The sequence below is a fragment of the Crinia signifera genome, chromosome 7 (genome assembly GCF_055691185.1).
Source record: "Crinia signifera chromosome 7, ASM5569118v1, whole genome shotgun sequence".
Lineage (NCBI taxonomy): Eukaryota > Metazoa > Chordata > Amphibia > Anura > Myobatrachidae > Crinia > Crinia signifera.
The window spans coordinates 56,134,012-56,161,206 of NC_139223.1; the positions used below are offsets into that span (position 1 = coordinate 56,134,012).

Below are 27,195 nucleotides of genomic sequence, written 5' to 3' on the forward strand. Positions count from 1 at the left end.
CACAAGGATAGATGCTATCTGTTGCAGAATTCTTTAGTACAGGCTGTTAATGAAAACAACTTGCAGTACAGAATTGGTAGCTAGTGATATAGTCAGATGTACTGTACCGGTCACATTGCTCCTGCCATTATGTTACATGGTGGTGTATTTTTATAAAGTCTCAATATTCTGTATATAGAATGAATCAAGGAGTAGAAAGCGACACAAAAAGCGAATCAAGGAGTAGAAAGCGACACAAAAGTATAATTCTTACTTGTTGTATGTAAATAAAGGCAAGAAAGGAAGGAATTGCACTGTTGGATGCACATCATTGACTGTCGACCTAGTCCACGTCGACCTTATGCGTGTGTCGACCTAATGGCAATTCGATCCAAGCCATGTCGACCTTCAGTCGTCGACCCAAATGCATGTGGATCTTACTGTTGTCGACCCTATGGCCCATACCCCTGGCGATCATCCACTGAGACAGAGTGTAGAGTATATACTCTACATACCTCATACAGCACACCTCGTACCTCATACCTCATACAGCACACCTCGTACCTCATACCTCATACAGCACACCTCGTACCTCATACCTCATACAGCATGTCCCAGCAGAGAACATCTCCATAAGTCAACGTGATGTGATCCAAGCATCTCACTCACTACTTGCTTTATATTTTGGGAAGGTCATACTCAGGGCTGGATTAAGGGGGGGGGGGTGGCTCAGGGGGTCAGTACCCCTGGGCCCCCCTCTATCTAGGGCCCTCCTGTGGTCAGCATGTGCATGGGTCAGCAGGTTTTGTGCATGGGAGTGGGGTAATGCTGCAGCTTCACCTATCTGCCGATGTGACAATGATTAATGGTGTTGAGCAGCGGGAGCCAAGGCACACTGACTGCACAAGTGTGCAGTGCATTACTGGGAGTTAACTAAGTCCCATGAGACTTTGCATAGGAGGTTAGAGGCTGAGAGGCTTTGGCTGAGCTCTGATTGGTGGAGCTCATCACATGCTTCTCAGACCCATGGAGGACAGCAGCAGCAGCAGCGGCTTCATCATGGGAGGGTTTTTAATCAGAGACAGAGCTGAGCCTGTGAGGTCTCCTACAGAGTAAGGTACAGAGGGACAAACAGGCTCCCCTCCCCAAGTTTCCCCTACAGTTACCCATTGACCAAGATTATACTGCCTTTACTCTATGTTTTGACAGTGTAATATTCTCCGGCGCAGTTTGTGGCCAGTAATGACAAGTGGGAGAGGGTCCCCCGAAGGCTTAATCCATAATTACTCTAATAAATGCAAACAATTCTAGGCCCCCTCAATCATTCAGGTCTCTCGCTACTAACAAATTGTCCCTTTTATCATCTATCTATATCTATAAAAGAAAGATACACTTTTGCAGACTCCAATGCCTCCCATTCAGAGCCAGGATTCTGCATATATACAGAACCAATAGCGGTGATGCATAATGAGTACCTGGTTAGTCCCTGTGCCTTGGTCTCCTAGTACAATTACTGCAGTATTCAGTCCCACCAGCGGCTAGGTGTGATTTACCCATATATCATTTTCCGTGGTAGTTATTCCATTGTCTTGCAGACGGTCTGAGGCTCTTTGCACTGGGAGAACGCTGGGTATATGTTTGCATGTGTCTAGCTGGAAATAGCATCCCATTCAAAAAAATCTGAACTTTAATATCATTTGGAAGGACGCCCACAGAGATAAGAACTGGCTGCCGTTTGCTCTTTTAAGTATAGCCTAATGCTAATGGCCTTACAGAATGGGGGATTCATTTCCTTTGCCATTGTCACAATACGATTTTATTTCACTTTAGAAAACATATACCAACATTTTACACATGGTGAGATGTGTCGTCTAACATGTCCAAATCTCACTGTCTAGAACCTTGTCATTTCCAGCGGTAACTGCTACAATGCAATGCTGAAATGTATGAACTTAGGGGGTGATTCTAGTTCGCTCGCTATATAGCGAGTTCCGCCCTGTCACGTTGTTTTGGCAATTGCACATGGTCTATTATGCGCATGTGCAGCTACCCTTTGCGAATGTCTTCAGCGACTTGCATCGGAGCTGGCCCGTAGGCATCGGAAAACAAAAGGTCTGGTGTGAGGTTACCAGAAAAGGGGCGCAGGTTTTGAGGTGCTTCGTCAAGCTGCGGTGCACTGAGAGGGGTTGTCACACCCGTACAAAGTATGCAAAAGAAAGGTTTTGTGCTCCGCGCTAGGTTAAATAAATATCACTGATACTGATAGATTGTAAGAAAATAATAATTCACATTTATTATACAAGTGTTACCAAGTGTTACCATTTTTAACTACAAAAACTTAAGGGTAACACTTGTTTATTAAATGTGAATTATCATTTTCTTACAATCTCTTTATCAGTATCAATGATATTTATTTAACCTAGCGTGTAACACAAAACCTTTCTTTTTTTGTAGGCATCGGAGCTGTCCGTGGGCGGACGGCAACGGGATCAGGGATCGCCCATAGGAGCGCCCAGCGTTTTATGGGCGTCCTCACGAAAATGCTGATCATTCCCATGGGTACGCAGACGGGCCGATGCCTGCCAGGGGTGGGGGGTTGATGTCACAGGAAGGACGTCCGACGCTCGCCCCGTCTTCTTCCAGGTGCACGCAAGTTGCCACTAACTTTTCTTTGCGAAGGCAGAAGAAATCATTCGATGATCGGCGACCATCGAATGATTTCTCCTGCAGCGGAGGCATGTGAGGGGATGTGTTTTCATTACACATCCCCTTGCATATTACCGAGGGGAATCGGTGGCGGTGTGGGTATACGTACGGGTGGCGGACGGCGTCTCAGGCGCTCAGTAAGCTGCCATCTTTGCAGATTACCGAGCCAACCTGAATCGGCCCCTTAAATACAGAATAGGAAAAACCAGGCAGGGTATCTCAATTTTAGGGTCTTCACAATCCAGCACAGTTGGATGAAATCGATATCATTAACGATATAAAGTGCAACTTGCTTAGTGTGTGCCCACTATATTGTTAACGATTTGCTCTCCCGTGCATCGTTAACAACCCCTCCTTTTGGGCGGGATGTACTAAAGGGAAAATGCGGTTAAAACGGGGGTTTTACCGCATTTTCCTATTTACCATTAGCCGTCCACCCTGTCTCCGCTGGGCAGGGTGTCACCCGCCGTCCGCTCCCCCCCCCTCCATTGTCTCCTCTTCCCCCAGCAGGTGTCACAGCCGGGAGAACATCCGGCTGCAGGGGGGAGGAGGAGACGCAGGGGGACACTGACAGCCGCCGGGATGTGACGGAGACCCCCGCAGACCACATTACAGGTATCGTGGGGGTCTCCATCACCGCAACCCGATGCTAGTCGCATATGTTAGTACATATGCGGCAGCATCGCGGCGGCGATGTATATTAATACATCCCGCCCTTTATCTGAACATGCAGCTCAATGTGCCAACATTGTCAGAGACCGCACGTACCAACAGAATGATAATGGTCAGTGTGAACGGTAACGGTCAGTGTGTATGCATGTTGTTCTCCCGCGGCACCGCTGATATAGATAACAGTGCTGCCGGTGCCGGGGATTGCTGTGTGTACCCAGCTTTTCTGTTCACATTGAGGCCAATGAACAATAGCTCCAGACTTGAAGAAAGTGGTTACTAAGGGGGAGCAAGCCTTCTAATGTCTGCACAAGTAAGGAGGTTGCCCACAGCAACTAATCAGCTTTGATCGTCTTATAGAATGTACTCGGGAAATTATAGCAAAAAGTTGATTCATCCCAGTCATTGAATGGTGCATAGTCCTGTTCTGATGCTTACAACCTACATTGACAGCTACTGTATATAAAGTCAGTGGGTAATCCTTGGGTTTTCAGTTTCCATAGCACCCCCATTGGTTCAGTGAAACAAGATGTCTGTGTGTGACTATATGGCTCACAGATCTAATCAAATCGCAATGGTTCAGCTAGGTAAGGTTCTCCTGCAGATTACAGTCACTGTCACGGCATGTCAGTCTGTGGGCACTCAATGTGGGCACTCAATGTAACATTTTGATTGGTCATTTAGGTCATTTGGTCTAACTATTGTACAACTTCTATTACTGCTAACATGTACAGTAGGAGCCTGCCATTGTAATGGCAATGAAAGGAAACACAGGTCTGATATACAGTAACAGGCTGTTTATTCCTATTCTTGTATGTTGTAGACTTTGGAACTGAGGAAGGACTGCTGAGATATGCACAAACTGACTACAACTACTAGTGTATTTCTCATTGCAAAAAGAAAGAAAAACAAAGGGCTAATGAGCAAGTGTGTTACTTGTGTTGTGGTTTGTATGTGTCAAAGAGAGAGAGAGAGAGAGAGAGAGAGTGAGTATCCCCCTCTGATCCCCCATTGCTAAATTACAAGTGGCCAGCATTATGTACTACATGGAACAGGTAGTTAGGAGCACCCATGATCTCTCCATTGCTCAGGGACCTGCATTGTATACTACATAGAACAGTTAGGAGCACCTGTCATCTCCCCATTGCTCAGAGACCTGCATTGTGTCATTCACGGAATAGGCAGTTAGGAGCATCTATCATCTCCCCATTGCTCACTGACAGCATACAGCAGGCAGGAGCACCCCAGGTCTCAGTGACCACCAGTATCTATAGGGCAGGAGCAACCCAGATATTAATGACTAGCAGCATACAGCAGGCAGGACCACCCTAGGTCTTAGTGACCAGCAGTATATAGCAGAAACGAGCATCCTGGGTATTAATGAACAACAGTATCTATAAGGTAGGAGCACACCAGGTATTAGACACTAGCAGCATGCAACAGGCAGTAGCACCCCAGGTCTCAATGTCCAGCCGTATATAGTAGATAGGAGCACCCCAGGTCTCAGTGACCTGCAGTATCCATAGGACAGGCACGCTCTGATTTTTTGTGCAAAAAAAGTGCAATTTATTTCAATCCGACATGTTTCGGGCTACAGCCCGTCCTCAGGGATCACTGAGGACGGGCAGTAGCCCGAAACAGAAACGCCCCAATGCGTTTCGTCACTCTATGACTTCGTCATAATCATAGAGTGACGAAACGCGTTGGTACATTTCTTTGATTGACGTGGACTCTGATCCTCTGACGTCTGCTGATCCGTCCGGCTCCCGGTGTTCTGGCCCAGCCGCATGCGCGCTGTCTGCTTTCCATTGTATGGTCAACGACTGCTGCCGCCCGGGGTATTATCAAATTTACTGCATATCTGCTGTTTTAAACCTACATGCATGTGAGCCTTATTATTATTATAGTAAAGTGTTGAATACTTTTATGCTTACGTGTGTGCTTCTCTGGTTCTTTTTTCTCCATGTTCCCTATCTGAGGCATTGGTGAGCCTCTGCACTACATGCTATAATCATTCACGGACGAGTCTTAACCTTTAATTGAACGTTGCGCAATATATGGACTTCTTGTATGTATGTATATATATATATATATATATATATATATATATATATATACATACATACAGAAAGGAGCACCCTGGGTACAAGTGCCCAGCAGCGGGCAGGAGCACCTCAGGTCTCAGTGACCAATAGGACCACCCCAGGTCTTAGTGACCAGTAGTATATAGCAGGTAGGAGCACACCAGGTGTTAGTTACTATCAGTAGACAGGAGCACCACAGGTCTCATTGTCCAGCAGTATATAGCAGATAGGAGCACCCCAGGAGGTCTCAGTGACCAGCAGTATATAGCAGGCAGGAGCATCTCAGGTCTCAGTGACCAGCAGTATGTAGCAGGTAGGAGCACCCCAGGTCTCAGTGACCAGCAGTATATAGCAGGTAGGAGCATCCCAGGTATTGGTAACTAGCAGCATGCAGCAGGCAGGAGCTCCCCAGGCAGGGGTGACGATTTATGTTTTTGCTGGAGGGTGCTCAATGAGGTATGACCTCATGAAAAGGGGCATTTCATTTGGGGAGTTGGTGTGGCCCTGCAATATGTTGGCCTGAACTGTCCTGAATCACAATGTACACACAATAAGCAAAAGCTAATACTGCACACTGTATACACAACATATAATAGTTATTAATACTGCCCACTGTAAGCACACATACTATAAAAAGGGCAGTGTGTATACAAAAAGAACACAGATTAGGCAGCATACTGCTATCCCAGACAGCAGGTTCAGCGGTGCGGGTGCAGCGGACGCAAATTAGCAAGTGAATGTGGCCTAGCAGTGGGACTTGGGAGGTCATGGGCCCGTGGGTGCTCATAATTTTTTGTGGGTGCTCGGGCCCTTAAGCACCCACAGAATCGGCACCTATGACCCCAGGTCTCAGTGACCAGCAGTATATAGCAGGTAGGAGCATCCTAGGCATTGGTGACGAGCAGCATGCAGCAGCACCCCAGGTCTCAGTGACCAGCAATATATAGCAGGTAGGAGCATCCCAGGTATTGGTAACTAGCAGCATGCAGCAGGCAGGAGCACCCCGGGTCTCAGTGACCAGCAGTATATAGCTCGTAGGAGCATCCCAGGTATTGGTGACGAGCAGCATGCAGCAGCACCCCAGGTCTCAGTGACCAGCAATATATAGCAGGTAGGAGCATCCCAGGTATTGGTAACTAGCAGCATGCAGCAGGCAGGAGCACCCCGGGTCTCAGTGACCAGCAGTATATAGCAGGTAGGAGCATCCCAGGTATTGGTGACGAGCAGCATGCAGCAGCACCTCAGGTCTCAGTGACCAGCAATATATAGCAGGTAGGAGCATCCCAGGTATTGGTAACTAGCAGCATGCAGCAGGCAGGAGCACCCCGGGTCTCAGTGACTAGCAGGCAGTGCTGGATGAGAGAACCTGCCCACTACTTGGCTGTTTGTGGTTGTGTTGCTTAGTACAAGGCAGAGGGGGCGGCGCAAGGGAGGTTGGCAATGGTATAATCTCTTGCTCCAGATTATTTCACTCTCCCAACAGCAGAGAGAGCGAGAGGGAGCTGCGCGCAGCTGACACCCACAGGAGTTACCCGTGTACCCGGCTGCTTCCTCGCCCAGGGATTTAAACCATTTACCATCCCGGAGGAGCTGCAGAAGCCCCCGCGCCCCATCCATCGCACCGGGAGCCCTAAGAAGAGTGCAGTGTTTGGAAACTTAGCACAGACGTGCTCGCTGCCTTTGTGCATTCCCCCCTTAATGTTGCATGATTGGGAAGGGAGGGGGTGCTGAGGAGCCCCGGGCAGACAGGTGATGGGCGTTTCAGCGGAGATCTAGTGCTGCTGCCTCTTTGGGTTTTGTAACGTTGGCGTGATCAGAGCACAGACATGCAGACCATGCACCCCATTGCCTCCTAAAGACCACCCTCTGCAAGGAGAAGGAAAGGAAGGGAAAAGAGAGGGGAGCAGGTTGGTGCTGGAGATCCCACCCCAACCCCGTCCAGCAGATCCAACACATTTGGTGGGGTGTTGATCCCCCTCTAAGGGATGGTAGTAACTCCCCCAGACACAGGAGCAGGTCTGCAGCTCCTACAGCAAGACGTTGCATTGTCATTCAGTTATAAGTGCAGCAGCAGGACGCAATGACGAGCTGGGCTTGGATTTTGCTTCTAGGCGTCTGCTACCTGTCTCCTTCATTCTGCGAGGTAGGTCTGGCTGGGTGCTGCCCCTTTGCTACATATACCTGCATTCCATCTACATGCATCTCTAAAGCACATTGCAAACTGCTTATCTATCTGCAGATCTTATATATTGCATCCTATCCACTTCCACTGTGTGTCTATGGGCAGGGCTGGAAGGACGTGCAGCACTAAAGCACTGTACAACCTCAGCTGCTGCAGCTCCTCTTTGCATGGTCATGCTGCTCAATCTCCTCTACTTGGGCGAGTTGCTAACTCAGGGCCGTGATTGACAGCTCTGGTTTCCCCCAGGAGGTGCTGCAGTAGCTGCGACGAGTCCCAGATCGCCGTGCAGTCAATGACAGCTGCCTCCCAAGAGGACACAGCGCAGGTTTTCCTGCACCGACCGGCCTCCCACAGTGGCCTTAATAATTAAAATCACACCAGCCTGTCCTTTTCTGTATAGCACATTCTCCCAGCCCCATGCCTTGACAAGATCAGGGCTTGTTCAAGCACATTGCAATTGTAAATGTTCCTATATCCCCCCCCCCCCCCTCCTCAAACTATACTATGCCAGAGGCCCTACACATGTGCTTAAATGTGATATATTTTTTGCTGAGCACATCTGTCTTATGCATAGTACCTCACCTAGTAGCAAAGTAAAAAAATAAATAAATACCGGAAATAATGTGAATTTGTTTCATCTAAGGCACAATGAAAAATGCAAACTGGTTAAAATTGCACTGCGGTCTTATTAGGTATAGAAATATGTATTTAATTGTATATAATTGGGAATGTGTTTTATCCTTCTGTGACTGGGAAGCTGTGTGTTCCCATCAGGACACCTGGAAATCTATTGCCCATCTCATGGGGTGATACAGGAGGAATCCATATAGGGGGTCACGCGCTTTTTAGTTCAAGAATTATACTGTAGTCTTTTTTGGGGTTTTGTTTCTGTCCAGGTGACTACATTGTACAGTATATGGCTGAGGCTAGGAAATAATTATCTCTCCTGAGATATTTTTTAAGAGAGCCTTTTTCAGAGAGAGTTTTCTTGATCAGATAATTTAGTATCCCATGCCCAAGTTCAAGGACAAGAAGTGGCAAACTTCTAAACCACTTATTTCATTGTGAATTTCACTTTGTCACATCTTTCGGCAAAGTCTCCTAAAGCAAATATTGACGCTGTGTGACTTATAATCATAGAGGTCTTTCCCCAAAAAAATGTCATGGAAAACTGTCAAAATGACCATGGAACTTTGAATTTATGTTATTCAATGGACACGTGTTGTAAACATGTTGGGTGTTACATGGGTGTAAGATCAGAAATAACTCGCATGATATGTGCCCTCCAGCACAGATGGGGTTAATAATGAATTTAAGTTAAGGGGGGGTGAGGGGTGCAAAATAAATCATGCCACGGCATGTGTGAGAACTGGAACAGAGCTGATAAAGTTTCAAGGCTGTGTTGTAGACTGTGTAACATATATCCCCAGGCTTCTTAAAGAGAAAAGGCAAATCCTGGCGCCTTTGGTGGTATTATGTGTAATGGCTGGCTTTTATTACTTTGTAAGACTTTTTTTTTTTTTTTTTGTCCACCTTTTTGATGGTGTGTTAAGGGGAAGTGCCTGTCACCTATGTTAGGAGTGAGACTCCAGATCAGACTGCAGTTTGAAGTAGAGGTTGTACAGTACTTTGCTACTAAGCACCTCTAACCTTCCACCCTCCCCTTTGGAAAAATAAACCTCTGTTGTTGAGTTTATGGCTAAATTGAAGCAGATACCTGTCTGTGTGGTTTTCTCAAGAGTTTTGATTTACATACAGCTTGATGTGGTCTTCTTCAAAGCCGCCAGTATTTTCTCCCCCTGTAATAGTGCTTGTCTGCCGCAAATGCAGAATAGCATACCTTACCTCAGCACTCACATTGGCATTCCAGCTTGCCATATAAAGGTATAATGGCACAGTCCATGCTATGGAATGATTGATCGGGGTGCTTTCTGTATCAGCTCTAACTGCTGAAACAAGATTTCCATGTCTGTATTGTAATTATATTGGTGAATGACTGTGGGCCGTAGATTGGACTTCTGTGCGATTTTCCGTCACGTGTGCACCGTAAGTCTCCAGACTGCTGACAGGCCTCCTCGGGGAAATGGCAGGCACTTTTTTCCATGTCTAGTTGAGCAGATTGCCTTTCTGAGCTGGCAGGTTGCAGAGAGATTTAAGTCTAGCAAAATGGATTTTCAGTGGCAACTTTGTACAGCAAGAAAAAAAAATATGACCTGGAGAACACAGGTATTCCAGCAGCCACTGATAAGGAACAAATAAGACATGATTGTGAGATGTTGACGTTTGTTTGTCATTGTGCCTCCGGAAGGAAACCTGTTCAGCTTTCCCTCTGTGACATTGAAGATAACTAGTTGGGCCTCACTTACCTGGAGGACCAAGCAGCCTTTCCCCATGAATAGCTGTATCATGCTGTGGAAAGTGCTGGGTGCACCCTAGCTGGAGGGAGCTGGTGAGAAATCTGTGCTGGAGTTGCTAAGTCATGCATTTCTTTTTTTCCCCCTGCAATCTGCTCAATACTAAGGGAGAAACCAGTATGCGTGTTGTACATTTTGTAGTGGGAGTGGATTATCATTAGGGAAGTGTCTGTGAACTGTATTTTAAATGTGTTTCTTCCTTGGCTGCATTAAGGAAGCAGAGATCCCTCAGGAATTGATCGAGAGACTGGCACACAGTGAAATCCACAGCATCAGCGACTTACAGCGCCTCCTGGAGATTGATTCCGTAGGTAAATTCAATTTCCTTTTTACCTTCTCCTCACCTCTGATTTATGGGTGTTACCCTACGTCCTCTTTTAGCTTGCTTCACAAATGGTTAAACAAGAAGGAGAAAGGTCGGATTCCAGGCCAATAAACAGCAGCTGAGCTATTGATAAACTAACAGGGCTTATAATGAGTGGGTGTGACGTGACTCTCTTGGGAGAGGAGGCCTTAACACTGTGATAGTATAAAAGGTGACTTGTGTTCATGATCATTGCCTGCTCCCTGAAGACAAGAGACTGATGGGATAGTTTGTGATTATAATCATTTCAGCCATCGCATTGCCTTAGATTGTTTACAGCCCATCTGTTGCCGGCGGAATCAATGCAAAATGCTAAATTGGCGACATGAAAAACAACGTTACATTTTCCCACGTGTTAATACAGCACCCTGTATAACCTTGGAATTGGAATTACTTGAATAATCCGCTCTACTTTCAAACTTGTAATAATATTTATGTTTTGGAACTTTTTGACACGTTCTAAGGACCAATAGGCATTACAGCCATAACCTATTTCTGTCAAATATATTAAACTTTATTATAAATATATTTATTTACAAGAGTACATTAGGAGGTCTACTGATTTTATGGGGCTTGTGATTTCCTTAATATCCTTACAATACTTCTTTTTCGTGTTCTCCGTATGTTTATGTAGTACAAAAAGTTACATTCATTTGTAAAGATAGTATTACGTTCAGAAATCAGTTAAAACCAACTTTTGTTTTGTCATAACAAATAAGAACTAAGGTACTCTTAACTTTTCCTAAAGTCCTTCGGAACGGTTGACTCCTGCCTGGAATTTGGTGCATGGTTATAATCTGAATTGTACATTCTACCAATCCGCAGTCACTAATCAAACTGTATCTCGGCTTTATGTTATGGATTGTTTTGTAGTAACCGCAATTACTGTATGCTTTTTAAGAAATGTCTCTGCACCTGTAGCGTTGCAAAGCTGTTTGTAATGATGAGTTACATTTTGAGAAACACCTCACTGCTTTTGTATCATAATTACAAAATATCCCTTATAACGCCCTAGGGGGGAAAAAGCAATCATTATTTCAATTATCTGGGATTATACGGCTCCAGATATTTTTTATGACTTCTACCTGTTGACAGGGATGGTTTTCTTGTGAGCTGCAAACTTAGGAGAAAGATTATGCCTGGAGGTGGAGAAAAGATAGTTGACTGTGTTTTGATCGTGTCTGTAATGAGTAATAAGGAGGTCTCTGATAATGTTTTGTGTGTCAGCTTCTGTTTTGAGCACGCCTTCAGCAAACATCTCCTCTGGAAGTCTCCTTGGGACCTCCTAACTTTTTGGTCGTAGACATAAATAATAAAAAGCAATTATTTGTAGGGTGTTGAAGCAAATCGGTTGTAGGGGGATCAGGGAGCTTGTTGGAACAAGACTGCAAGGCTAATTTCCACTGCAGCCAAACAATTGTCTAGCAGTGTTGTACAACATAGAAGCCGCCTTGCCTCATTCAAACCTCCTTTACTCAGGGAATAATTGCAGGTCTATTTATATAGGCTGAGGCTTCTGCTTCACATCCTCCCTTGTGCTGCTTAGCTTACAGCAGGTAATGAAGCTCCAGAGTCCCAGACAGAGCTGATTGTGCATCTTTACGATAAAAGAAGCTTTAATCTTTGAAAGGGGGAAAAAAAATATAAAAAACTCTGGTGAACTTCCAATTAACCGCGACAACCTTTGGGATTTAGAATGGTGTTCCCTTGCAAAATGTAGCGTGGATGTATAGATTTACTAGCGAAAACATGGGTCTATGCTTTTATCTAGGACGCCAATCATTTTGAAATGATAAATGATGTCTTGAAATCTGCTCAATCAATCCTATGTCCATTGTGTATTCTGCTTATTATAGCTATGTATTTCAAAAAGAATACAGTTCATTTATTGTATTTTGTCATCATCACCTCATATGATAAGGAATTCCACAGCTTAAATTCTTTTACTGTAAAGAATCCTTCCTGCGCTGTTCAAAAAAAAAAATCTTTCTTCCGTTCACAGTGGATGACTTCCTTTTTTTCTCTCTATATGGTTCTCAGTTTTGTGAAATAACTGGAAAACTCTGTTGATATTGGATATATTTATAGTCACCTTTTTATGTGGTGTCTTTATTCCAAAGTTAATAGGCCTACAGTAGTTGTATAACCTTGTCAGATTTGATCCCTTCCATAACCTTGTTTAATGGATTGATCTGCCTCTGAATGCTGGTGAGGGATATGATGAATCTGTAGCACATATTCAGTATGTGGTTTACTTGGTGACGTTTGCAGAAGTAAATGTGTGTGCATCAATGGCACTAAGGCCCTTATGCTGGTTGACTCGCAAATGCAAATTCCTTCTCAAACATACAAAACCATGTGTACTGGGGGGGGGGGGGGGGTTTGGGGGTTATTTTGTTTATATGCAGGGAAAATACTGACTGCTTTGTTTTTACACTGCAGTGTAGATCTCACACTTTGTAGTAAAACCCCACCAAATCTAATTCTCTCTGCACAAGTTACATCTGCCCCCCCCTGTAGTGCATATGGTTTTGTCCATTTGAGAAGGAATTTGCCTGCCTTTGCGAGTGAACCAGAATAAGGGCCTTATTCCGCTTTTATATTTTGAATATGTGTTTAGAATTTGATATGTCTTTGCAGCCACTGACTGGCATTTTTCTGTATTTTCATCCAGTACTCAGATTGTGGTCATATACTGGTTTGAAATACAGAAAAGCTGAGCGCGCAGCCAGATACTCACATGTAACCTGCTATTTTATGGCTCAACAAGTTACTATCCTGCATGTGCTAATTATCCAGCAAAGCTTTGTGGCATCAGATAATATGGATGTCTTACAAGGCCATGATGTCTGTGGTATCCCACTGACTAGAGTCCACTGTGGATATGTCTCATTTCTAATTGCCCTTTGTCTTTATATTTGTCATTATATTTATAACCAGTGCTCCATCGATGGGCCCAATTCAGACCTCATCGCTGGGCTGCGAGATTTCGGAGCCTTGCGATCAGGTAATCGCCACCCTGCCGCACTCCCTAGCCCATGTGCACGGTTGCAATTGCAAGGGGAAAACCAGTAAAATTTACTTACGATCTAATGGTTTTCCCTCTGGACGCAGCGCTGAGTAAGCCAGGACTTGATGGCCGGGGATAGAGGGAGGCTGCTGCTGATGATGGTTACTGCCCCCAAACCGCCACCAGCTGGTAAGAGAACATAGGCCATTGCTGTCTGTAATCGCACGGAGGGGTAGTGCATGCGCGGTCCTCCGATAATCTCCCCTGCTGCAAATTCGCAGGTGTGCAATCAGACCTGAATCAGGCCCTATGTACGTACTAGTCCTGTTACAATATTGAATACTTTACAAAGATCCAAATATATGGCATCTTCTTTGCTACCTAGATCCAGCTTGAAACTTACCTCCTGGATCATTACGGATGACCATTCCTCCATGATATCATGCTTACACTGTCTTAAAATAATATTGGGGGTTATTCTAGTTCACTCTTTCTGACAAAATCCTTCTTAGATGGACAAAGACATGTGCACTGCAGGGGGGCAGATGTTACTTGTGCAGAGATAATTAGATTTGGGTGGGGTTTTACTTCAAAGTGAGATCTATATTGCAGTGTAAAAATAAAGCAGTCAATATTTGCCCTGCACAGAAACAAAATAACTCACCCAAATCTAATTCTCTTTGCACATTTTACATTTGCCCCCCTGCAGTGCACATGGTTTTGTCCATCTAAGAAGGATTTTGTCAGAAAGAGTGAACTAGAATAAGGCCCATTGTGCAATATACTTCAGCTGGGCCATGCCAGGATATTTAGGACCATGGAAAGGATCTCTGCTTCACCCTACCCCATTTATATTGTCCCTAAGCCACTACCCACCCTCACAGCCTCATAGGCCCCTCTATACTTCTTTATGTTTGCAGACGGCCTTTGTCATCCTCTTTACTGTGATGTCACATGTACTGCATGCAACTCGGGAGAAGGAAACTTTCAGGTGTACTCCCAATAATCTCCATGGGCATCAGTACCACCAGGTCAGCCACTGGGCTGACACCTCTACCTAATTCCCTAGTTAATGGTATAGGTTGCACCAACCCCTGATATGGCCCTATATTTCAGAATGTTCTCCCTCAGAACCCCTTCCAATATTTTACCCACAACTGAGGTCCACCTCAAATGTCTGCAGATTCAGTTCCCAGTTTTATTCTGCTATAGATGTTGCTGCTACTTACTGGCATACAGTATTCATTCTCCTCTGAGCTGGATGGGACTTGGCCAGATCTGTCTTTCCATGAAACTTAGCTATATGGGGCGGCAAAAATGTGAGCACACGGAACTGCAGGGCCGGATTTGTCACTAGGCCCGTGAGGCACGGGCCTAGGGGCGGCACCTGTTATGGGTGGCAGCTGGCAATCCCTCCCCTGCACCCTTTAAAGGTTTTTTTTTTTCAATATAGTCCGGGCAGTGCAGTCCCGCCCTGCGCTCCCTCCTTAGCACCGCAGCTGCATTCCCTCTCACCAGCTCATACTCCACTGGGGCTGGTGAGAGAAAGACCCCCAGCAGACTCTGCAGTATATTGAGTCCCCCCACAACCCCCCTCCCCTCCAGCACTGCCCCAGTCCCACGCTCACCCTGCTGCAGGACCGTGCCCAACGGCACCTCCTGTCTCGCTCTCCCCAGTCCAGCACCGCAGCTGAAGTCACGCTCCCGCCGCCACCGTTCCATGCTCCCCCCCGCCAGCGCTGTTGAGATGGAGCCGCGGTCCCATTGTACTCCAGCGGCGTGACTTTAGTACTGCATTCCTACCACAAGCACCACACGCGCCGTAACATGCTCCCCTGCCAGCACTGGTGAGAGGGAGAAAAGCTGAGCTGCCGGAGCCAGTGAAGGAGCCGGCGACCCTGCAACCCCGGTCGACCCTGTGCTGCCATGGCTTTCAGGTACACTGTAGTATCACCAATACAGAAGGGGAAGAGGGGGGCTGCACAGTGCAGCTTGTACTGAAGGGGAAGGGGGGAGTGGTGGATATATTGTGTTCCTAACACCTGTGCGCTCTCTGCTTTCTCCTCTCTGTTTTCCCAGCCCTCGTCAATATTTTTCTGTCATCTCTTCTGTGCTTTCTCTACCTGCCCTACCTCTCACTCTCTTCTCTCCTCTCTTTCCCTCTATTTACCCCCACCTGTGCCCCAGCCCCCTTCACGCCTAATAAGGAGAGGGGGGGGGGGCAGTCAAAAAAAGTTGTGCCTAGGGGCGGCTTGACCCCTAAATCCACCCCTGCGGAACTGTCCTGACTTGTGATTGAGTACTTGAGTAGTTCTCAAGCTCTGTCCTGAGGACCCCACACAGGTCACGTTCTCTAGATCAACCGGCTTGAGCCAACTGAAATTTTGGAAATCTCAAGGGGACCTGGAAACCTGAACTGTGTGGGATTCAGAGGACAAAGTTTTAGAACCTGTGAAGTAGTTGCGTACAGGAAAGGGAAGTCTGTTACTGGCTTATCTCTAGCACTAAATGCCCCCTTACATTAGAACGATTTTGCCCAATTTTGGCCAATTTCGATGTTTCGGGCCGATATATCGTCTGAAAAATGCCACATCGTTTCCGCTCCGATGCGCAGTCCCGTGAGAGTCGGATGGGAGCCTCTAGGTTGGTTGGGCCGCACCTGTGATTTGTCAGAATCGGATTTAATCCGATGGAAAATGGAGTGCTTTTGGCGCAAGCGATATATCGTAGAAAGTATAGTACACATGCAATTTGGCCAGATAAATCTCATACAATTTATTGGACCAAATTGCATGCACGAAATGACACCAAAGTACCAAACTGGATGCAATCACTCCCGGGAAGGTCCAGGGGGAGTTTAAGGGAAATTGCATCCAATTTCCGCATCAGATATATCGTTCCAATGTAAGGGGCCCTTTAGCCTTGTACATGCAGCAATACTAATTATAAAGTTTCTGTGACTGGCATCAATGACTGCAGACGTACGAATCCCCTTTTTAGCCCAAAGATTCTCACAGCCTTCCATGGCTACCGGCAACTTTAGTCACTCTCCCTGCTCATAAATGTCCTTTCCTCCAGCCTGGAAAATGACAGCTAGAAAAAGTTAATCTTTTATCTCTCTTCACTTTATCTCTCCACGTTGTGTTAAATCTTTAGTGGTAACTACTTTCTCCTGTGTTAGACCTTTAATTGTACAGATAAACTGTTGCTACACATCCTGTTTCCTGGCAATCTTTCCTCCTTTTGTAAATACAGATGCAGGAGCACTATATAAGAGAGATTTTTTTCCTTTTGCTCTTCTACGATTGGTCCTAGTGGACTCTCAGTGGACCAATAACATCAGCTTAATGTTTCTTGCACGGTTTGAACCTGCAAACGTTTTGGGAGTAGAATTGCTAGATTATCTTTCAGCTTCAGTGTTTCCATAACCTGATTTCCTTCTTTCAGTTGTTTTTCTTCATCCTTGTTAACATCATAAATTGGCAGTCCCTTCTTGTTCTAATAATATAAATGCTCCTTTAGCGAGAGTACTCCACTCCAGCCTACAACAGATTTCTGTTATTTTCTGAGACGAATAAAGTTTGCGCTTCAAAAATTATGTTTTTTAGCTGCCTGAATACTTTTGAATTTTTTTTATTTGGAACCTCAAGTCAGATTTGACCATGTTGTGATCGCAGTTCCCCAATTGCCCACTCATAAGCGGTCTTATTTCCATATGGCTGTGAGAGCCTCCTTACTAACTAATGCCGAACATTAAGAGTGGCCCATAGAAAGAGTGGTCCAATCAGTGTGTTTATGCATGATTCGACACATGCCCTGCCCTGGATTTCTTTCAGTGATGCATTCACAGTATGCTGAAATCTGCAAGATTCATCCGCATACATAGTACCAAATCCATTAGCGTTGCCAATTGGGTACTGAAACAGCTAGTAAAGTAAAGCAGACTCCTATTTTTAATGACGACAACCTTCCAAGTGGGCATAGGGCGGGATGTATTAATATACATCACCGCCCTTCGCCTGCCAGCCGCCGCGATGCTACCGCATATGTACCAACATATGCAGCTAGCATCGGGTTGCGGTGTCGGAGACCCCCGCGATACCTGTGATGTGGTGTGCGGGGGTCTCCGTCACATCCCGGCGGCTGCCAGTGTCCTCCCGGCTGTGACGCCAGCTGGGGGAGGAGGAGATCCAAGGACGGGAGGGGGGGGGGGGGCGCGGATGGCGGGCCGCGATAGAAGCCCATAGGCTTCTATAGGGTATCGCCACCCATGGAGGCACCGTGCACGAAGCACAACGAGCCATGCGAGGTGGCGCTGTACACTTATACGGTGCCCATGTCGACGTACGTCGATATAGACACCCCCAAAATGGAAAAAAACTCATGTCGACCTAATGACCATGTTGACCTAATGCATGTCGGCGGATTTCATGTGTCAACCTATTGACTGTCGACCTAATGACTGTGAACCTAATGTTGGTCAACCCAATGAGCCGTACCCATTTAGCAGGCTGGGCATGCAGGAAATCCCTTATTCTGGGATGTTCATATTCTAGTAATATAAGTTTATATTTCCTCAGAGTTGTTCCCATCATGGTTCATGCCTTAATACTGCCCCCTAGTGGAGAAGCACTCTGTCTGACAAATCAGCATCTGCTGACAGTGACAAAACACAAATGGGCTAACTGTACATGGGCCAGATACACTAAGCTTCAAAAGTGACAAAATGGAGAGAGATAAACAACTAACCAATCACCACTAACCTGCCTGACATTTTTCAAACACAGCCTGTGAGATGGAAGTTTGAAGCTGATTGGTTGGTTGTTTATCACTCTCCATTTCATTACATTTGAAGCTTAGTGCATCTGGCCCTGAGCATGCAGGAAATCCCTTATTCTGGGATGTTACTATTCTAGTAAGATAACAAGTTTATATTTCCTCTGAGAGTTGTTCCCATCATGGTTCAGGTCTAGTGGAGAAGCCATCCGTCTGACCAATCAGCATCTACTGACAGTGACAAAACACAAATGGGCTAACTGTACATATACAGGAAGTTACTGACTACTTTAAGGAAAGTTGCTACTGTGACCCATTTTAAACAATTACATTGGTGCTGGTGAAATATTATAAACCTTAAATGTACTGTAATAGAAGGCACAATTACATTTTGTGTTTTGAGACAGAATTGGGCAAATCTGGGAATAGTCCTCAGTAACGCCTGACTCTCCAACGCTATGTCATGACACGTAACCTGGTATTAAAACCTTACCATGCACCAACTTGAACCGGAGCCGAGGAAACTAGTGACCATTTTATCCTCTGCTAAAATAAAACGACAGGAAGAGATTCGGCCGGGACGTGCTATATGTAGAATTTAATTGCACAAGGCAGACAAGGACTACCAAAATAATATTTTTTTTTTTTTTTTTAAATCCTTGTGGAATGACTGGCCTATAACTATCACCTGCCAATAAAGATATTATAAATAGCTGAACACGCAGTGTCAGCTTATCAGGGCCATTAAACAGGTGTTTTCAACTGGCTGCCGTTCTGTATACTATAATTGTACCAGCCTACTCTAGCTGCTTGTTTGGCCTCTGGATAGAGATGTTTCTTCTGCACTGTAAATGGGCGCATTGCACAATTTCCGACCTGTGATCACTTATGGAACAGTAACTTTTTTATTATTATTATTATACAGTAACAGCATGCATTAAGGCTTTATAGCTTTTGTGAGTCATCGGACACACAGACGGTGCATGTTACTAGCAGCAGAACTGGTCTCTAGTAGTTTGGCTTGGCTGCCCCTTGATTAGATTAACGTGATTATAATATGCATATCTAGTCGCTGTTGGTCTACGCGGGTTGTGGTGAATTCAGCCATGTTTTGTCTGCCTGGTCTCGTACATCAATTCAAGGCAGCTTCATTCCGGGCTTCTTGAAAGCTAATTGCATTTTCTGGCAGATGTTAAAACGAATGCCAGTGAAGGCTTGCTCCAGATGGGATCACCCTCCTATATATATTATTTTTCTCTAGTTTGTTTTCGTGTGTTTGCTTGGCACCTCTCCACTTTTACCATTTTGTTGGTAATGATCAAGTTGCTTTTTCAAGATATATTACAGAACAAGACGGAACATAATTGTCCTATATTTTATCCATTCTCTAAACATTCACTATATCGGTACATAAAAAATTGAAGTGAAACTATTTGGTTCCGTGCCACAAAACCATTCTGAATTAACTGCTGGCAACGGATCCCCCCTGAACCAAAGTGCGTTTAGCTTAGAAAAGATTAAGATATTTTGAATATGGAAACAAAGAACATGATCAAAGTGTTTCATGTCGGAATGATTCAGGAGGTACGAGTTGCCCGCAAAAGTTATCCGGTTATAGGCAAGAAACGTAATAAAATACCATCCGTGAGATAATGCATAGCTGTATTTCATTCTGAAGGGAACGTAACAAACAGAAAACTCGCTATAGATTTATTACAGTGTGGCTATTTATTACAAGGGAAATGTGGAAAATATACTGTATACTGTCCGTCAGTATTTAGAGAAGTTGCATTGCTCCTTCAAAAGAGAGAGAGAGATAAGTTGCAGTTGCCCATAGCAACCAGTGAGCTTCTGTTACTTTACAGACTGTGCTAGATAGATGATTGTTAGTACCTAATTGGTTGCTATGAAAAACGTCGTCACTTTATCTGCTTTGAAACATCTCCACCTTTGTAAAAAAACTTAAGGTCCATACACACTGAGCGGCTTTCACCCCTGCCCGGCGCTGTCAGCGGGGGGGCGGACGGCTTCGCATAGTGCAGCGCTATGTAAAGCCATCCACAAAGCCGCTCATCTGCTGGTAATACCAGCAGATGAGTGGCTTTCCCGGCTATGATGCAGGAGCGCGCATCACCACTCACCGCTCATCGCAGGGCCATACACACTGAGCGGCTTTCACCCCTGCCCGGCGCTGTCAGCGGGGGGAGGACGGCTTCGCACAGTGCAGCGCTATGATAAGCCGTCCACAAAGCCGCTCATCTGCTGGTAATACCAGCAGATGAGTGGCTTTCCCGGCTATGATGCGCATCTCACCACTCAAAGCTCATCGCAGGGCCATACACACTGGGCAGCTTTAAACTGAAAGCCGCTCAAAACACCAAGTTTGAGTGGATTTCAACTCAAAATTGCCCAGTGTGTATGGGCCTTTACACTACAGGATAGTTGACTTAGAATATGGTCATCAGGCTGACACCAATTAGGTTGACATACATTAGGTTGACCACTAGTTCGACATGGCTTAAGTTGACACATGAAATAGGTAAACATGCCTAAGGTCGACACAAGCATTAGGTCAACAAAAGTAAGGTAGACAGTAAAAATGTTGACACGAGTTTTCACTTTTTTTCCCTTGAGCCGACATGTGCCGACACTATGGCGTGGAGGGAGAATGGAATATTGTGCTGAGCGTAGCATAACGAGGCACCGTGACCAAAGCATGGCGAGTGTAGAAAGCCATGCGATGGGACGCGGTGGGCTTGTACGGTATCCATGTTGACTATGTCGACATTCGGGACAAAAAAAGGCCTATTTCATGTCTTGACCTAATCCATAATGACCTTTAGTGGTCGACCTAATGACCCATACAGATTTTGTCGTTGTTAATGTAAATCTGATGACAGAAAGTAGAATAGAGGCATTATATGTTATGTCTATGGCAAGGTGTTCAGTGAGTATATAGATTTTTCTTTAGTGTGAGTGTGTATTTAGATCTATATTATATTGTTCCCTATAAATATTGCTTAATCTGATAGCCCTAATTCAACATACCTCTGTTCAGTCCTGCATTGAAGGCTTCCCTTCATCATTGATCCCAGGCTTATGGGGCCATGCGGCAATTCTTAGTTTCCGCAGTTGATTGTATAAAATAATCTGCCCTATATGGGGTTCACCAATGGCCGATTCTGACCAAAAAGTGATTGGAATCTGTAAATCATGTTATCCAACAAGCTGGATTTCACCGGCCAATCAGGGCTGGGCTGTAGATTGCCAGTGTATGGTAATTAATTTTGAAAGCCAATAAAAGCCATAATTACATCATCCAAGGTTAAACACTTTCTCTCCAAGACGCGTTATGTGGCTCACAGCTTCACTGGATCCAGAAATAATGAAATTGCAATAAGTTCCCATTTGGCTAGGTGCAGAGACAGTCTGATTCTGTGATTTAAGTCTTATTTTGTTTGTAACATTTACCTCACAAAATGCACACAGCAGATGGAGCTGGCTTTGTTGCAATGCTGGCGGTGCAATGGCAAGCTAAACGTGATATACTGTGAATGTATGGCTTGGGCCTCAAACATCTGCCACGATTTATCAAGTGTAGTGTTTGACTTGGGCATGAAGGGCCCACGGGAGGGAATACAATGGTAGGGTGCCATGTTTAGGGGTGCGGTCCGTCTCCACAGTGGAGTGTGTCTAGGTGCGATGTTGGATTGCCATGTTTAGGGGTATGGTCAGTCTCCAGAGGGAGGGGGTGTAGCTAGATGCCATGTTGGATTGCCTAAATATTAGTGAGTGCATGAGAAATATATACATTAAATACTGCTAATGCTTGTATAATAATGCACCATATTAATAAAAACAATGCATTGTAGAAAGTGCAGTTTAATTCACAGTCTGTAAACTGATCCCTAGAGGAGGAGGTGGGCCGCTGTACCCCTGTGGCCCAGTCCAACCTTGATCAAGTCTAGAGCCAGTAGAGCAGGGGTGGCCAACCGGTCAGAGGTAAAGAGCCGAAAAATATCGGTAGTCAAGCTAAAGAGCCGACATCATGCGCGCACCGAAGGCGCATGCGCCCAAAAAAATATGCCTCCAATAGTGCAGTGCCATATATACATATGCCCCCAATAGTGCCAGATACACATATGCCCCCCACGGTGCCAGGTATGCACCACACGGTGCCGGGTATGCCCCCACAGTGCCAAAAAGCTGGTATGCCCCCACAGTGCCACAAACTGCTATGCCCCCACAGTGCCACAAACTGCTATGCCCCCACAGTGCCACAAACTGCTATGCCCCCAGAGTGCAAATTTCCCATCAGCAGCACTCACTGTTGTTGCTGCTGCTGCCAGGCGGGGAAAGGACAGTCTGGTGTCCTCCTGCAGTCCTGTCATGTCACAGATGGGAGGAGAGCACAGCACACCGCGCATCTCCTTCCTCCTCACTTCCCTGTGACTGGGCCGCCCACCAATCAAAGCTCACTGGACGACTCCTGATTGGCTGCTGGACCACGAGCTCTGATTGGCGGACGGCCCAGTCACAAGGATGCACAGTAAAGGGTAGGAGAGATGCGCGATGCACGCTCTCCTCCCCTCAGAAGGAGAAGGGATTCAGGGAACCGGCAGCAGGGGTGACTGGGACAGACGGTAGGCGGCGAGCAGCAGTGGGAGCAGGAGCCGCACTTTACAAGGGGTAGAGCCGCATGAGGCTCAAGAGCCACAGGTTGGCCACCACTGCAGTAGAGCCTGCTTCATCTGTGGGTTTTGCCTGGTATTAAGTTAGATATTTTACTGTTTCTTATAGTAGTAATTACATCGCTGTTGTGCTCTGTTCTACCTTGCGTTGTGCTGATAGATCAGATACATCAGGTACATGGGGTCTAGAGCACAGGTGCTAATCAACTCATGTATTCTGGACTGCTAGATAAATGATAGCTAGAAGCTAATTATTATGGGAAACTTCATCTTACTTAGCTCACTCTTGAGTTGCTTTAAAAAATAATCCAGTTGTGACCCCACCCCTCCTTTTTTTTAACCAAATTTCTCCTCTATTCACTATGTAATTTTCCCTATATACTCTGTTTTATCTTCTTAGAATGAACAGTAATTTTTCCTTTGAATCTTAAAAAACCAACTGTCCTTTCCCCCCTGTAGGAGCTGACGAGTTTTCTGGAGGAAACGTTAAACCACAACCACACAGCTTCTATCACAACCGCCATGTGCAGGAGAAGAGGTCTGTGCCTATTCGCAGGAAGCGAAGTATCGGTGAGTGGGCACATTTAAATTGTATACCGGACATGTGTGGATTCTTTTTGTTCTGCGTACAGTCATTAAGATTATATATATATATATATATATATATATATATATATATATATATATATATATATATATATATAATTTTTTTTTTTTTTTTTAAATGCACCTTCATGTAGCTGTTACAGTATGTGTGAATTGAGAGTTCAGATATTTTAAATCACATCAGTGGAGCCTTCATTTAATGTATATATGTTTAGATTACTTGCTGAGGACAAGCGAATATGTCATTGCTAATGGGGACAATGTTGTAACTTTCAGTTGCTAGTCACGTATCTGAGCCATCTGAAAGTATGAATGGGGCCGAAGACCAAGGCGGATACCCCTTTTACATCGTAATTGCTGGGTCACACCCGGGATTTGGACACTGTTCTGCCCCGGGAGCGACCCGGCATTTGCGAGGTGAAGCGGCAATGTCTAAAGTAAAAGCCTTCTTTTAACATGGGTTGGATTGGCAGGTTGTTGGACCCTGGATTTTTTAAAAGGCCCTTTCACACCTTACAGTGACCCGTGTTGTCCCGATTACAACCTGGGTCATACCCAGACTATTTGTGCGGTGTGAAAGGTGTATTATACTGTAGTTGTCTCTGACATAGTTGTAGTTTTATAGACACAGTGACTTTGGGATTTGTGAAGCTCTATGACGTTACTGGATTGCATTATTCTTTTGTTCTACCTAATGGAAAATTACTCAGCTTTTTCACTTGACCTCTCATTTCATTGGTGCTGAAAAAGCAATGTTGTTTTTACATTCGAGTATGACTTGGACAGCAAATTGTAGAGGAAAGTCAAGTGAAGTCTGATTAGGCACCTTGTTTAGCGTCTCAGGGAGGTCACCTGGCATTGTGAGGCTGGGTATTGGTTTAGTTCACTGTATACATTTCACAGAAAGGTTCTAAGACTTAAATGTGTCAATATTTATAGCCGTAACCTCAAACTGCTGACAGGTGAAGTGAATTACATTGATTATCTCATTACAATGGACCCTGTCAAGGGATCGGATACATTAGGCAGCAAGTCAACAGTGAAGCTGATGTGTTGGAGGCAAGAGAAATGGAAAAGCATAAAGATCTTGGACAAGGGCCAGATTGGGATGGTCGCTTCGTGTTTCTGGTACAGTAGTTACCATAAGTGATTTAAAAAAGACAATCTTTGTCCTGGCTACAGCCCCATGGTAACCCAAGGCTAGCCCATCTGGTCCGGTCCCACAGGAGAGCTACTGTAGCACATTTGCTAAAAGGTCCAAGGTGGCCTGATCTGATAAATCACTTTTTTTGTTTACATCATGTGGATGACCGAGTACGTTGTTTACCCGGGATGAAATGGCACAAAAATGCACTATGGGAAGAAGGCAAGCCGGCTGATGCAGGATGATGCTCTGGGAAACCTTATGTGGATGTTACTTTGTAACAATTGTGGCAGACCAAGGACATGCCTTCATGTCAACGGTATTTCCTGATAGCAGGATAATGCTACAAAAATTGTTCAGGAAGGTTTAAGGATCATGACCAACAGTTAAAGGTGTTGACTTGGCTTCCAAATTCTCAGATCTCAAGCTGTTCGAGCATCTGTTGGATGTGGTGGAAAAACAAGTCTGCGCCATGAAGGCCCTAAGTCGTATCTTACAGGACTTAAAGAATCTGCTGCTATCGTCTTGGTGCCAGATAACACAGGAAGCCTTCAAAAATCTTGTGGAGTCCATGCTTCAACTGGTCAGAGGGGGAGCTATATATCATACTATGGGGGAGATTTATCAAATCTTGGAGAAAGATAATACTATTGTACTTAGATACTGATTGGTTGGTAATGGTATGGCCAACTTCAAGACTTTCTCTTTCCAAGATTTGATTAATTCCCCCTGCAAGTCAACCAGCTGCTAATCCTACACTCAAGCATGTCTTCCCCCCCACTGTACTGTGGACATTGGCGCCCCATCATAATTTACTCTTGAAATCCATACCATCGGAAGCACTGACCGCACAGTCGCGGACATCTATGCGATTCCTGATATTTTTCCTGTTTCCGTTATCACTGGAGATAATCGGTGTGTTATTTTTTGTGTTAGCTAATCATTGTTTAGCTGGTCCGGAGCGACACCCTTGTATAATTCAGGAAGAATTTTATCACACATATCATAGGCTCAACCTTCGCACTTGCTGAGAGTATATTTAGTAAGACATTGCTGACAAATTCTGTGACTGGGATTGCTGGCAGGTGTTTTCATGACTCACTATTGCTTGAGAAGTGTGTGGATTTAGATTGGGGTTAAAAACACAGAAACATATAAGTGTTATTCTATATGGTACAAAATGGGCTTCCCCTAGCGTTAAAAGGAAGTCCCGTTGGAAGCGGCACTGCAGGCAGGCAAAATTTAAATCTGCCGACAGGTTTTAGAGTTGAGAGGTTCCCATCCTGGCTCAACTATGAATCCTTGCTTAAAAATAAAACTGCTTACTAATTGTGTGCTACTGGCCAAAGCCGACGACTTTCCCAGCGTTAAAACACAAACGACATCACAACATGCTATGCAAGAGTGCTAATACTTTCAGATAGTGTTCTGCAGATGGAATCAATGTTGTGAACATGTTGAAACCTTGGTTTTGGCTTCAGAACTTCCTTTATTCACCTGTATCCTGTCATGAATGCAACCATATTTGTGAGTGACCGTTCTTCCTTTGCAATAACGTGCACATAGGCCCTTATTCTGGTTCACTCGCACAGGCAAATTCCTTCTCAAATGGACAAAACCATGTGCACTGCAGGTGGGGCAGATGTAACTTGTGCAGAGAGAATTAGATTTGGGTGGGGTTTTATTTCAAAGTGAGATCTATATTGCAGTGTAAAAATAAAGCAGTCAGTATTTATTCTGCACAGAAACAAAAAACCTCACCCAAATCTAAATCTGTCTGCACATGTTACATGCCTCCCTGCAGTGCACATGGTTTTGTCCATTTGAGATGGAATTTGCCTTTGTGAGTGAACCAGAATAAGGGCCACACTGTACACTCTACGGGCGGGATGTATTAAGCTGAAAATGGGGTAAAACCCCTGTTTTACCGCATTTTCATATGTACTAAAACCCTGCCGCACCGTCTTCGGCGGGCAGGGTATCGTCACCTTTGGGTGGCGATACCCTATAGAAGCCTATGGGCTTCTATCCCAGCCCATTGCCTGGTGTCCACACCCCCCTCCCCTGACTTCCATGTTGTTGCATGTTGCAGCCGGGGATGTCCTTCCGGCTGCAGGGGGGAGGAGGAGATGCTGGCGATGCCACAGAACCCAGGAGGTGACGGAGACCCCCCGCAAACCACATTACAGGTATCGCGGGGGCCTCCGTTACTGCACCACGATGTGTACATATGCGCTGGTATAGCGGTGGCCAGGCGGTGATGTATGTTAATATATCCCGCCCTAATTGAAATGTAAATACATGTTGGTAGCCAACACATCACTAAATATTTAGGGTCGTATTGCATTAGCTTATACTTTATTGTAAATTCTCCTTATTATATGTCTGCATGACGTTGGCCACATTTGGGGGCAGGTAGAACTCATTTTAGAGGATGATATTCCCATTTTCTCAGCAGGCTGTGCCCTGGCATATCCTTAAGTGTGCTGAAGCTAAATAAGAAGTATTCATTATTTTGTTATGAGTGGTGAATTTTATCCATCCACGCAATAATCGCTGAAACAATCATG

The 27,195-nt window shown here is 45.1% G+C and overlaps 1 protein-coding gene across 2 annotated transcripts in view; it reads left to right on the plus strand.

Moving 5' to 3' along the window:
* Positions 1–6,891: 6,891 nt before the first annotated feature.
* The window catches only part of PDGFA (platelet derived growth factor subunit A), a 52,124-nt gene continuing 31,820 nt past the window's right edge, over positions 6,892–27,195 (plus strand). The window contains exons 1-3 of one of the 2 annotated variants that reach the window (XM_083153153.1): positions 6,892–7,581; positions 10,249–10,345; positions 23,335–23,445. In XM_083153153.1, the coding sequence (XP_083009279.1) occupies positions 7,519–7,581; positions 10,249–10,345; positions 23,335–23,445 (271 nt within the window). In that variant the 5' untranslated portion in view covers positions 6,892–7,518. The remainder of the gene's footprint in view (positions 7,582–10,248; positions 10,346–23,334; positions 23,446–27,195) is intronic. The other variant, XM_083153154.1, reaches the window with a different exon arrangement.